Source organism: Crocuta crocuta, unplaced genomic scaffold, assembly GCF_008692635.1.
Source record: "Crocuta crocuta isolate KB4526 unplaced genomic scaffold, BGI_CrCroc_1.0 scaffold655, whole genome shotgun sequence".
Classification (NCBI taxonomy): Eukaryota; Metazoa; Chordata; class Mammalia; order Carnivora; family Hyaenidae; genus Crocuta; species Crocuta crocuta.
The window spans coordinates 1,129,467-1,141,555 of NW_027528348.1; the positions used below are offsets into that span (position 1 = coordinate 1,129,467).

At 39.5% G+C, this 12,089-nt stretch overlaps 1 protein-coding gene across 1 annotated transcript; it reads left to right on the plus strand.

Annotated features, from left to right (window-relative positions):
* Positions 1-114: 114 nt before the first annotated feature.
* On the plus strand, positions 115-8,866 carry HIGD1A (HIG1 hypoxia inducible domain family member 1A). Its single transcript, XM_077753712.1, has 4 exons — positions 115-211; positions 6,302-6,412; positions 7,032-7,166; positions 7,852-8,866. The coding sequence occupies exons 2-4, from the start codon at positions 6,316-6,318 to the stop codon at positions 7,899-7,901; spliced, it is 282 nt and encodes a 93-aa protein (XP_077609838.1). The 5' UTR covers positions 115-211; positions 6,302-6,315; the 3' UTR covers positions 7,902-8,866.
* Positions 8,867-12,089: the final 3,223 nt, after the last annotated feature.

The window sequence follows — 12,089 nt, forward strand, 5'->3', positions numbered from 1 at the left end:
CCCCACCCCCAGCCAATCCGGGGCCCGCCCCACCCACCGCACATACGCACGCACCTACCGGGACCTCGCTTGCCGGCCTCTGGCTTCTGATTGGTTAGGACCAGGTGTGGGCGGGACAAGGAGAAGCCGGCTGTACGGCGAGCGTGGGCGAGCGCCAGAAACCGGTAGGAGCTTGAGAACCATTGGAGCTTGAGAGTTACTGTCATTGCAGGCAAGTGAAGCTTGAGGGAGTCTTGGGAGCCAAGGACTGCCGACCGTGAGGAGGGAAGAAGTGGGCAGCGCTTGGCTGGGCCGAGAGCGCCTTGGAAGTGTTGGGGACCGCGGGGCTGGGAGGAGGGGGGCGATGCCCAGGTTGAAGGGGGCGAAGTGTAATTGGGTCTCCGGCCAGACCTCGTGGTTCAGGGAAAGTTGTGGGTCCAGAGACAAAGCCCTATGGCCTGTCGGGTGAGGAGAGGCGGAGCCAGCGAGGGGATGAAACCAAAGCTTGGGGAATGAATGTGACTGAGAGGGAAGACTTGCGGAGAAGCAGTAGTGAGAGGCCCGTGGAGGAGGCTGAGGCCGACCTCCGGGAGCCGGTAACTAGAGTAGTGAGCTTCTGGAGAGTGGGCCCGCCAGATGGATGTGGAGGGATTGGGAGGGCGACGGCTACGGTCGCCGAGTCCCGACAAGGTCACAGGAAGAGACAGGGGAGGAGGTTCTTCTAAAGGTTGAGGGCGTAAAACCACACGACCCTGCTCTTATCTACGACCCCGTGTTGCCTCCCACCCTTGGCGATCCTCTCTTACCCTAGGGAGGTAAGAAGGCCTCAGTCCCTGTTACAAACATCTGTGATGGGATTTGAATTTCTTCCTGAAAGGTAAATCTGCCGGTTAGAGATTAGAAAACAGCGCGGGTTTAGAATTGGGAGCAGCTCAAATAAGTCGGCAGTGTCACTCTCTTTTCTCTCATTGGTACCGGTGTGGGCAGCAGCTGTTTATTTCCCTGTATGGGGCAGTCCCCACCTCAGGAAGCTGTGCTTCGGGAAGTACCCAGGCACTCTCGAGTAGGACCGGTTTGGATTGAAAAGTTGAGACAGATCGAAGTGGTACCAAGCCCCGGCATGACGAACATGTTTGAGTCTTGAATACCAGGGGATCTCTTATTTCCTAGTGCCCCAGAATCACTTGAAGGGGGCTTCTTAAAATACAGATTCCTTGGACCCTGCCCTTGACCCTCTAAATGAGAATCTCCAGGGTGGGGCCTTTGCAGCCATTTTAAACAAGCTGACAGGTGACCGATGAAAAATCAAAATTTGAAACCCTTGTTGATAATAGATCCCGTGACCAAATGAAGGACTGTGAAGATCCTTCAGTCTGTTACATCACCCCATGCTGGCAGCTCATCTCCCTGATGCCTTTTCTAGATTCCCATGCATTTGGAAAGGTCTTCAGTAGTATCTTAATAAGTTTGGAAAGTAGCATTTTCTTTTTCTTTTTAAAAAAATTTTTTTTAATTATTTATTTTTGAAACCGAGAGAAAGAGCACAAGTTGGGGAGGAGCAGAGAGAGAGGGAGACATAGAATCTGAAACAGGCTCCAAGCTCTGAGCTGTCAGGACACAACCTGACGCGGGGCTCAAACCCACAAACTGCTAGATCCTGACCTGAGCTGAAGTTGGAAACTTAACCGGCTGAACCACCCAGGTGCCCGAGAATAGTGTTTTCAAACTGGCTTTTGAGTATTTAGTCATTGATGGCTCTTTTTGTACTGGTTCAGCTTTTGGACAGATCTGGGCCAATTGCTATGGGCAGATGAGAAAATTACTTATTATAATTCTTCTAATTCTAGGAGAATCTGGAAGTGGTGCTAGTGAAAAAAATCTATTCAAAGCACAGTTTAAATTGTTGGAAGAGTCAAGTCACTGGGGAAGAAAGTTCCTTAATTCTATGCATGACTTGCATATTTTTTTACAATTAAAAGAAAGAGATGCATACTTTTGTTAGGGAATGGATTTTAATATTTTTCAGGTTAAATATATATTGCCAGCATCATAAGATTGATGCTTTGGCAATATATTGTCAATCAGAAGAACTCTGGGCTGTGTATCAGGAGATCTGGGTTCTAATCCTACTCTGCCAGAGATGTATTCTTGGTGTTGAGCAATTCATATAACCCTTCATAACCCTTTTTCCATCTGTAAAGTTAGGCTATTGGCATGGATTAATCATTGGGGTCAATGATTATATGACCCATAGTTATTGATCCTGATACTTTAAAAGTTACCCATTTTCAATTTATGTGCTGTAAATTATGAATACTCGGGAAACTTTCAGATGAAAATTAAGAAGAGAATTATCAAAATCTTACATGCAAGGAGTGTTAGGAATATATACTATGTTAGAATTTATAAGATCTAAAATATAATATGAAGTATTGTACAATAAATCTATGGTATATGTGTTGGATTTTTAATATTCCTCTTCATTTTATCCTCAGATGTGCACACAAGGTGTTCTGGATCAGAGACAGGTTATCATCATTGGTCACTGAAAGCAAATAATGACCACATTATTCCCCACACCCTTATTCTTACCCTAGAGATTACTTTCAGACAACCAGATGAAATGTCCTACCCATACAGAGTCTGTATCATAAGTGAGGAGTGGAGATCAATGGATTTTCTTCTTTCATATACAGGAGAGAGACTGCCATCCCCTCCCTCCTGAAAGAGGGAGACAAAAAAGTTTTGCTCCATTGACCTGTTGAACAATTATAGTGATCCAGATGTGGGAGATTAGAGGAAAGATTACCAACTTTCTTGCTTTTAAAGATAACTCCCAGATGACTTCGTAGTTTAGAAATAATTAAGGCAAAGGAAAAAATCATGAATATATCTGCAAAAGAAGGTGCTAGTTTTTAAAAGTGTTATGGAATAGCTTTATCGAATAGGTTCATGTGGTTGTAAGGAACCAGGCCCTACACATGTTATCATTTCTTTTTTTAAAAATTTTTTAGTGTTTTTATTATTTATTTCTGAGAGAGAGAGAGACACACAGAATCCGAAACAGGCTCCAGGCTCTGAGCTAGCTGTCAGCACAGAGCCTGACATGGGGACTGTGAGATCATGACCTGAGCCACCCAGACACCCTTTCATTTCTTTAATATAAGAATTAAATAAACACTTAGGTATACACAGTTTGGCATTTTTCTTACTGACCTATTAAATTCTACAAATGCATATAATTGCTATTATTTTCACTAAATATTCCTAAGTAAATACCTGAGAATAATTTTAATTGTTGCAGTACATTATTTTTAAATTTATTCAACAAATATTTTGTGGTATGCTTATTACATGCAAGTGTGTGAGGCAGTGAAGATAGATATAAGCAGGGCAGATTAGCCTCCTAACTTCAAAGATTCTAGCAAGAGAAACACATTTATAAGAAAGTTTATAGAGAAAGCATGAGGTCCTATAAGACTGCATAACCAAAGCAATTATAAACTCAAAGTCTAACACTTCCAGTGGAGGTCAGTTAAGATAAAAACCTGAGGGGCGCCTGGGTGGCTCAGTTGGTTGAACATTTGATTCTTGATTTTGGCTCAGGTCGTCATCTTATGTTTCATGGAATTGAGCCCCACATCAGGCTCTGCATTGACATGGTGCCTACTTGGGATTCTCTCTCTGCCCCTCCCTGGCTCATTCACTCTCTGCACTCTCAAAATAAATAACAACATTAAACATCAAAAAAAAAAAAAAAAAAAAACTTGAAAAATGGAAGGTGTTAGCTAGGAAAAAGAGTATCTGAAGAAGATGGAAAGGGAGGGAAAGTGTTAGAGAAATCAGCTTGTGCAAAGGCACTGAGGTATAGAGAACATCTTTAAGAAATTAATGTGATTATAATGTGGGATTCCGTTGGCAGATAAGGTGGAAGGAGGATCTGTGATAAAATGTTAGGCCTTTCAGAAGCTTATACTTAGTTTTGAAAGCAACAAATAAGCATATACTGGACTAAAATATGTTTAATCTCTCCATCTAGTCCATCTAGTTTCTTGAAGGCCAGTCTCAGATATTTCTCTGTGAAAGATTCCACACTCTAAATTCAGTTGTCATTGTTTTTGTTATGCTCTTGGTAAGTAATCATGCTCTTTCATGTCCCTTTAAAAAACAAACAAAAAAATCTAATTTTTAACCATTAATTATTTCAGTGTTTGTTTTAACTCTTCACATATATAGTGAGCATGCTGAACCTAGAACTTGTATATAATAAAAGCTCTGTAAGTAGGGATTTATTCAATTAGCAGGTAATGGAATACAAAAAAAAGAAGAAAAAGTCTAGTTCTAATCTGAGTTTCCTCCTATTTAGCAATGTGATGCTGCACAACCCCTCTAGATTAAGGTTTCTTCTCTGTCAAATGACAGAAGTGGACTCTTCCCGGTGGGGATGAGGGCTTGGAAGGATGATTTATTTCACTTTTCAAACTAAGCACCACATCCCCCTCTGGGGTTGGATTTTCTTTGAGGGTCTTAACCTACTCTTAACACCCCCTGGAATAGCAAAGTGTTGAGTGAGAGTTATAATTGAAGCAAGTATGATGCACATGAAAAACCCAGAAGTGAAGGTCAGATGTTGTATGGGTAGTGGGATGGTCAGTTGACTTTTGAGTTTATTGTAAATGACACTAATCAGAGACTTGCACCCTTGCATACTATGTTTGACTACCTTATATTATCTATGGGTAAAGTTTACAGGCAGTTTAAATCAGTTCAGTGAAGAAGGAAGTATATATATATATTTACTGTGACTAAGGTGAAACTGAATTTGTTACTTTCTCATTGTGATGAAACACCTGTGTAAAGGCGATATGACTGTATTATTAAATAGCTTCCTGTGTAAAGGGAAATGACTGAAGAGGGGAGAATGGAGTCTTTGGTAGCGGAAGTGAATCTTTTTTTTCCTGCCACCTTATCCATATAATGATCAGGCTAATATCTTGCCTTTTTTGGTACCGCTTACAGGAGTAATATAAAAGAGGGTAGAGAATTTTAAGAGGGAAGCCCAGGGAATGTAACGTATGTAAAGGGAAATAGAACTGAAGCCTAGGAGATATTCATTCATTAAGAAGATGAATTAAGTAGGGAAGTAGGGTGCCTGAGTGGCTCAGTCCATTAATCATCAGATTCTTGATTTCAGCTCAGGTCATGATCTCACAGTTTGTGAGTTTAAGCCTTGCATCAGGCCCTGCACTGGCAGCGTGGAGCCTCCTTGGGATTCTATTTTTCCCTCACTCGCTGCCTCTCTTTGTTCACTCTTCTTTCTCTCTCTCTCTCAAAAATAAACAAACATAAAAACAAAAAAAGACCCTGGGGGCCATTCAGTTTTTAGCTACTGCAGTTATTCATTTACTGCCGTGATGGTAAAAATTTTGACCCTAAGTAGAAAACTAAAGGACTATATTATGTTCAATTGAACATAAGTTATGCTTAAAACGAGGCATTTCTAGCAGTAGTATTTAAACGCTTTGTCCTTAAAAAAAAAAAAAAAAGTATAAAATAAAAGCTTTGTCCTTAATAGCTAAAGTAGAAATTTTGGTTGTTCAGACTGTCGTCTTTTTCCCAAAACAGCCACCATGAATAATAAAGATTAGGGTAATAGGTTGGAAGCTATTCAGAGAGGTGAGAACTGAAGCAGGTAGCATGTTGAAGTCAGTAAGCCAGTCTCCATTGAAAGCAGAAAAAATTACACTTGAAAGTGCTTAGTAGAATATTCAACATGTTTTGAAGAGGCAGTAAGGAGTATTGGTTTGGTTTGAGTAAGTTGTTAAATTGACATTGATTAAAGGTGAAAATCGCCAGAAAATTAATGGCTACTATTTTAATTGACAAAAGTTATTTCAGTTAAAAAAGAAAGATTTCGCTGTTATCAGCAATGTGGTGCTAAAAAGAGATTGGTTGCGTTGGATAAACATCAAAACAATAGGTGGGAATAATGACAGCCCTCCCTAAAGGTAGCTGTGAGTTAAGGCTCAGTCGGTTAGGCATCTGACTTCAGCTCAGGTCTTGATCTCACAGCTTGTCGGGCTGTGTACTGACAGCTAGTTCAGAGCCTGGAGCCTGCTTCAGATTCTGTATCTCCCTCTCTCTCTCTGACCCTCCCCTGCTCACACGGTCTCTGTCTCTCAGAAAGAAAAAAAAAATCCAGTTAATCCATAAAAAATACTTCTTATGGATACATACACTAGGTTTTTTGTGTGGAAACTAAGAGTGTTTTAAGTATATCCAGCCATTCAGTGTTCTAGAACGTCTGGAAATTCTCTTTCAGATTCTTCAGTCACTATGTCAACCGGCACAGATGTTTCTCTTTCTTCATATGATGAAGATCAGGGATCCAAACTTATCCGAAAAGCTAGGGAGGCACCTTTTGTTCCCATTGGTAAGTTTGTGATGTTCTAATAATCTGTTGTAAGCCTCAACACAGTAGATGTGTTCAATTTGTTCATCAAGCACATCTTGAAAGCATTTATTTTCATATATTTTTTCATATGTTGAAATATGTGAGATTGGCTTGATAGCACTCTCTATAAAAATTCTTATGTGTGTATTCAGACTTCTTTTATTGACTCTTCCTCATTTCAGTGAATGTTTTGGGGGACCTGAAGATCACCCTGAGTCTCAGTGATTTGCTAGAAAGACTCACAAGACTCAAAAACAAAAAACAAAAAAACAAACAAAAAAAAAAAAACAAAAACACCAGTCTCTGCTATGTTAACTGATTCCCTTCAGGAAGGGAAATAGAACTGAGAGTAAAAGTTCCCTTGACTGGCTCCACAGTCCACATTTTGAAGATGATCTTAACTTTCTGAATCTGCTACTATTTTGCTACCAATTGAAGATTTTTGGTTTGGAGGGGGGAAAATTAAAAACTCAATTTGTATGTTAATTAGTGGTCTCATAAAGCATCCTTATAATAATAGTCAAAAGTACATTGATAGTAAAGTCATTTTGGTTCCCTGTCCCCTTGCATGACCTACTTGTGACGATTGGTTTTACAGGAATGGCGGGGTTTGCAGCAATTGTTGCATATGGACTATATAAATTGAAGAGCAGGGGAAATACTAAAATGTCTGTTCACCTGATCCACATGCGCGTGGCAGCCCAAGGCTTTGTTGTGGGAGCGATGACCCTTGGTAGGTTCCTACAGGGAATTTCCAAGTTTGTAGTTCCCATTAATAGATTTCTTTGTAAACAAAGCAAGGTAGATACTTGTAGCTGACTCTGAAGTACTTTGAAAATGTCACTTATATTTATTTTCACGTAAAAGTTGGATCAATAAAAATAGTTCAAGTAGTGACATTTTTACTGTCTGATATATCTTACTAATGTTTTAAAGAAAGAAAAGGTAATCTTACTGTGCATCACAGAACTTATAATTTCACTTAAGTCTAGATATGTAAATAGGTTGGCAGTAAGACCCATTATCTGGGAGAGATAGATGATTGCTATTGTATTGAATTTTTGAAAGTGGAAAAGGTTTTTTTTAATATAAGTATTACATTCTTTTATTGGCTTTACTTGGTGTTGACATAGTAAGTGTGACTCCTTTTAAAGTTGTAAGATAAACATTGATTGTTCTTTAAAACGAGTATTTTCAATAGTCCAAACTAGTCATACTAGCCTTGAGATACTTATATGTAAAGAATTTTAGAAATTTAAATAGTTTAAGAAGCAAGAGTGTGAGCAGGTTAGGGTCTTGTTCCCCTTGTAAATATTGCATGCTAGCAGGGTGCTACTTTTAGCTATTTTATGAACTGTTTTCAATTTTCTTAATGTCACAAAATATTTAAATGCTTAACTAGACTTCTTTTTCTTTAGGTATGGGCTATTCCATGTATAAGGAGTTCTGGGCAAAACCTAAGCCTTAGAAGAAAAGAAGCTGTCTTGGTTTTGTTGGTGGTGCTTGCTCTAGACATCTCACATTGAGTTTATATGTTAATGTTGAAAATAAATGGTTTGAATGGGTCAGACAATAACGTGATAATTTACATATTGGTTTCCTTTCTTGCAGACTCGATTTGTCTGGTAAGCAAATTACTAGTGACTAGTTAGCTAGGTCATTCATGGGAGTCAAATTAGCACAAAAGAAACATGTTACATTTAAATGTACTTGTTAGTGGTAAAACAAGCATCTTCTTAAAGTCCTCTGATGAAATGAGTTGTAAAGAGAACAACTTGGCAATCCCGAAGTACTCCCAGTTGCTGCAGATGATCACATGCTTTTGATGTTATGTAGGAAATATGTTTAATTTAACTTTTTTCTGCCTGCTTTGCAGACTGATAACTTCAGTTTTTAGGGCTGGGTGGCTCTTAGACCCTTTCAGAGCAGTGCATGGATAGAATATAACATTATAAGCTTCCCCACAACTGAAAATGTGTGTGTTTATCTAAACCAAACCCAAAAAGCTGCTTAGAAGTAGTATTTATTTCAGAATCATTTGTAAACATGAGAATAACTTAAGTATGGATCCCAGTTTAGCTTTTTTTATAATTGCAGAATTATATTTATGCTGCTGTTGTCTTAGAATAATTTTTAAATGTCATCTTGAAATAGAAATGTGTATTTTAAGTACTAACGCAAAGGTAAATGAAAAACACTTTTTAATTGTATGGATGTTTATCTTTCTTTGTAAGAATCATAACTGTTAACAAATTAGCTATAATTGAAGTGATTAGTGATTTATCAGCAAGGTGGTTTGGTAAGACATTATACACAAACTTTGGTATACTCTAGAATGCTTGATTGCATTTGTAAAGTTTTCTTGTCTAACCCAAATTTACATTCCATGGTGATAACATGGTAAATGTAGTGTTATTAAAGTAATTGAACACATCAGTTTTGTGTTTATTTCAGTTTGGAAAACTAAATCATTTCTCAAAGTAACACAAGATTCAAGTTCCAAGAAAAGAGAGAATGTTTTATATCTTTGGTAGGAACTATAGTTAAAGAATATTTACTAAATAGGAATAATGGTTAACATTTATTGAGCATTTATTATGTGCCACACACTGCTCTAAGTGCTTTTCATGTATAATGTCATTTAGATTTCCTAACAACCCTAAGAGGTAGGACTATGATTCTTATTTAACAGGAAGAGACTGAGGCATGAATAGTGTAAATATCTAACCCAGGGTCACGTAGCTAGAAAGGATTGTTGGTTTGGGACTAGAACCTGGGCAGTTAAGTGGTGGATGCCAACAGGTATTAGACAAGAGTTTATAGCATGGTCTTGATTCAACACTGACTATATGACCTGGATCAAATCTTTTTTGAGTTTTCTCAGTGTTTTCCCTAGCTATAAAATATAGTTGAACTAGTTAATTTATATGGTCTTATGTAGCTTATAGGTCATTCTAAGTCTGTGAAAAAGTGCTTTAAAAATAAAAGCTATTATGGGGCGCCCGGGTGGCTTAGTCAGTTAAGCGTCCGACTTTCGCTCAGGTCATGATCTCGCAGTTCATGGGTTCGAGCCCTGCGTCGGGCTCTGTGCTGACTGCCAGCTCAGAGCCTGGAGCCTGTTTCAGAGTCTGTCACTCCCTCTCTCTCTGACCCTCCCCTGCTCATGCTGTCTCTCTCTCTCTCTCTCTCTCCTCAAAATAAATAAATAAAACATTTAAAAAAATTTTTTTTAATAAAAAAATAAAAGCTATTAGTAAGAACTGTTTTTCCATGTTCCAGTAAACCTCATAGATCCTGGTAGACAATCTTAACAATTGTGTCATGAAGGATAAGCCTTCTATAGAGGAACACGTTTGGAAACAATTTCTAGAAAATTACTGTTCTAATAGATGAGTACATTATTGGTTCTATTAAGCTAAATGCTAATTTGAGAGAAGTTGATCTAGACCAATGCCAGAGGGTAGGGCAAATGAGTGAAGTGTTGAAATGGTAGTGAGCATTGTGTAATTGAGTGTGGTTGCTCATCCAAGGAAGAGAGTGATACATTAGCTGCCTAAGTAGGTTAGCATCAAATAATGGAAGTTCTTAAAAGTGGCCCAAAAGAATGTGGTATTATGTGTTATTGAATCAGTCCTGGATTCATGGTTCTGCCAACTACTAGCCAAGTAGCCATGGTTTCCTCATCTGTAAAATGGGGACAAGATCAGTGGCCTGGGGTTGTTGGGAAGGTTAAATGCAGAGTGACTGTAAGGAGCCTAGCATAGAACCTGATGCATTGATAAACTCCATAAATGACTATTACCTTGTTGCTATGATAAGCTTGGGAATGCAGCAGGACAGGAGATGCATGGGCCCTGCCCTCAATTTATAGTCTAGCAGGGAAGGCTGCCATTAAGTGATTACAAAAAGCATGAATGCTAGGTATAGGTTGCAGCAGTAACATCCAGCTTGGGGGACCTAACCTGGGGTTGGAGTCAGAGAAAGCATCCTGAGGAATCAGTGTTCAATTTTAAGGAGATGCTGTGTCGATTTCTCACTGAATTAAGATTCCTTGGCTTAATGTTGCATGTTATTGGAGTGCTGATAAGTGATTGCTTCTGTGTCTCCTCTAGTCTCTTTGAGAGCATGACGATCTTTTTCAACCAAAGCACCTGGCATTAGTGCCTGACTCATACAGGTGTTCGGTAAATATCCGTTGAATTAATTGGGATAAGTAGGTTTTGGCTTTATTACATTCATGATCCTGCTGCCTCCTGGAGTTACCTAGTTCTAATGAGCAACAGTGACATCTGGTGGTAAGAGTTGGAACTTAAATCGTCAAGGTACACTGCTTCTGTATCACAGAATCAAGATTTTGCCTCACAGATGAGGAAATGCTACTTGGAGACGTTCAGGAACTTGAAATATAGGCTCTATCCCCATGTAAATCTACAGTATGTTGTACCATAACCTATTAGGCCAGAACAAAGCTGAATAAAGGTATTTTAAAGTTCTCTTGTCAAATAGTAGAACTACCAATTATTATTTATATACTTGATTCTATTTGAAATAAAGAATTTGTATTTAGCAAGACAAAAGTTAGAAAAGTTTTTCCTAAATTCAGCAGTGATAAATGGTTCTGGGTTAGAGATCAGTGTCCGGTTGGTCCCCTCAGAGGAACCCAGGAACAGGTCCACCCTGTAGTATTCTGAGCTGCTTCTAACAGCGTCCAGCCTTTTTTCTGTCCCCATTGTAACTCTGAAGTGTCATGGACTAAAGTTTTACAGTGTGAGGAGGAAATGCCATCATGCCTTCCAGCTAGAATGAAAGCTGGAGGCCTTTCTTGCCTGTCACGTAAACTGGGCCCACACACGACCCTACTCCCTGTCTTCCCCACTGGTGCCCCCCTCCTGGCTCACCCATCGCTGCCAGTGACACCCTCCAACTCCCTCTATCACACTCTGGGCTCAAACTCTTAACAATGTCTCTCCTTCCTCCTATTTTATCACTGTCAAACCACTCACCAAATCCTGCCAGGTTTTCATTAAGCAGAGTCTTCCATCACTCAGACTGGCCTTTTTCTCCTGTTGCTACCACTTAAACCCAGACCCTTCAGCTCCTGTCCTGCCGCCTTGTCCAGCAGTGCTGAAGCCCTGTGCTCACCACTCTCCCCAACGTCTTTGCTCATGCTTTACCCATTTCCTGAATGCTCCCTTTCCCCAGTCTCAGGCAGTTCCAGTGCACACCGTAAAGACCCAACCCAAATTCTAGTTTGGTCAAACTTCTCTGACTCGTAGGCCACAGTGGACTTTGCTTTCTCTCACATCTTGCCCTAACAAGTTGAAAACACAATGCATGCGCCACTACGATAATACTTTTGTGCATTGCTTTGCTGTATATTAAGTGCTTCAATAGTCTTTTCTATTAGTTCTTCACAAAAATGCAGTATTATCCTGACTTTACCAACATAGGAAAGGAAAGTTGTCATTTACCCAAGGCCATATAACTGAAAAGTGGCAGAGTATGACCCAGAACTCAAGAGCCTTGGTCTCATGGAGAGATTGCATGATGGTACATAAACTAATAACTGTTCAATAAATACTTGTTCTTACCTTCATTTCCACTTTCCACCACACACATATACACATTCATTACCCAATCAGGTCCGAGGTCCATC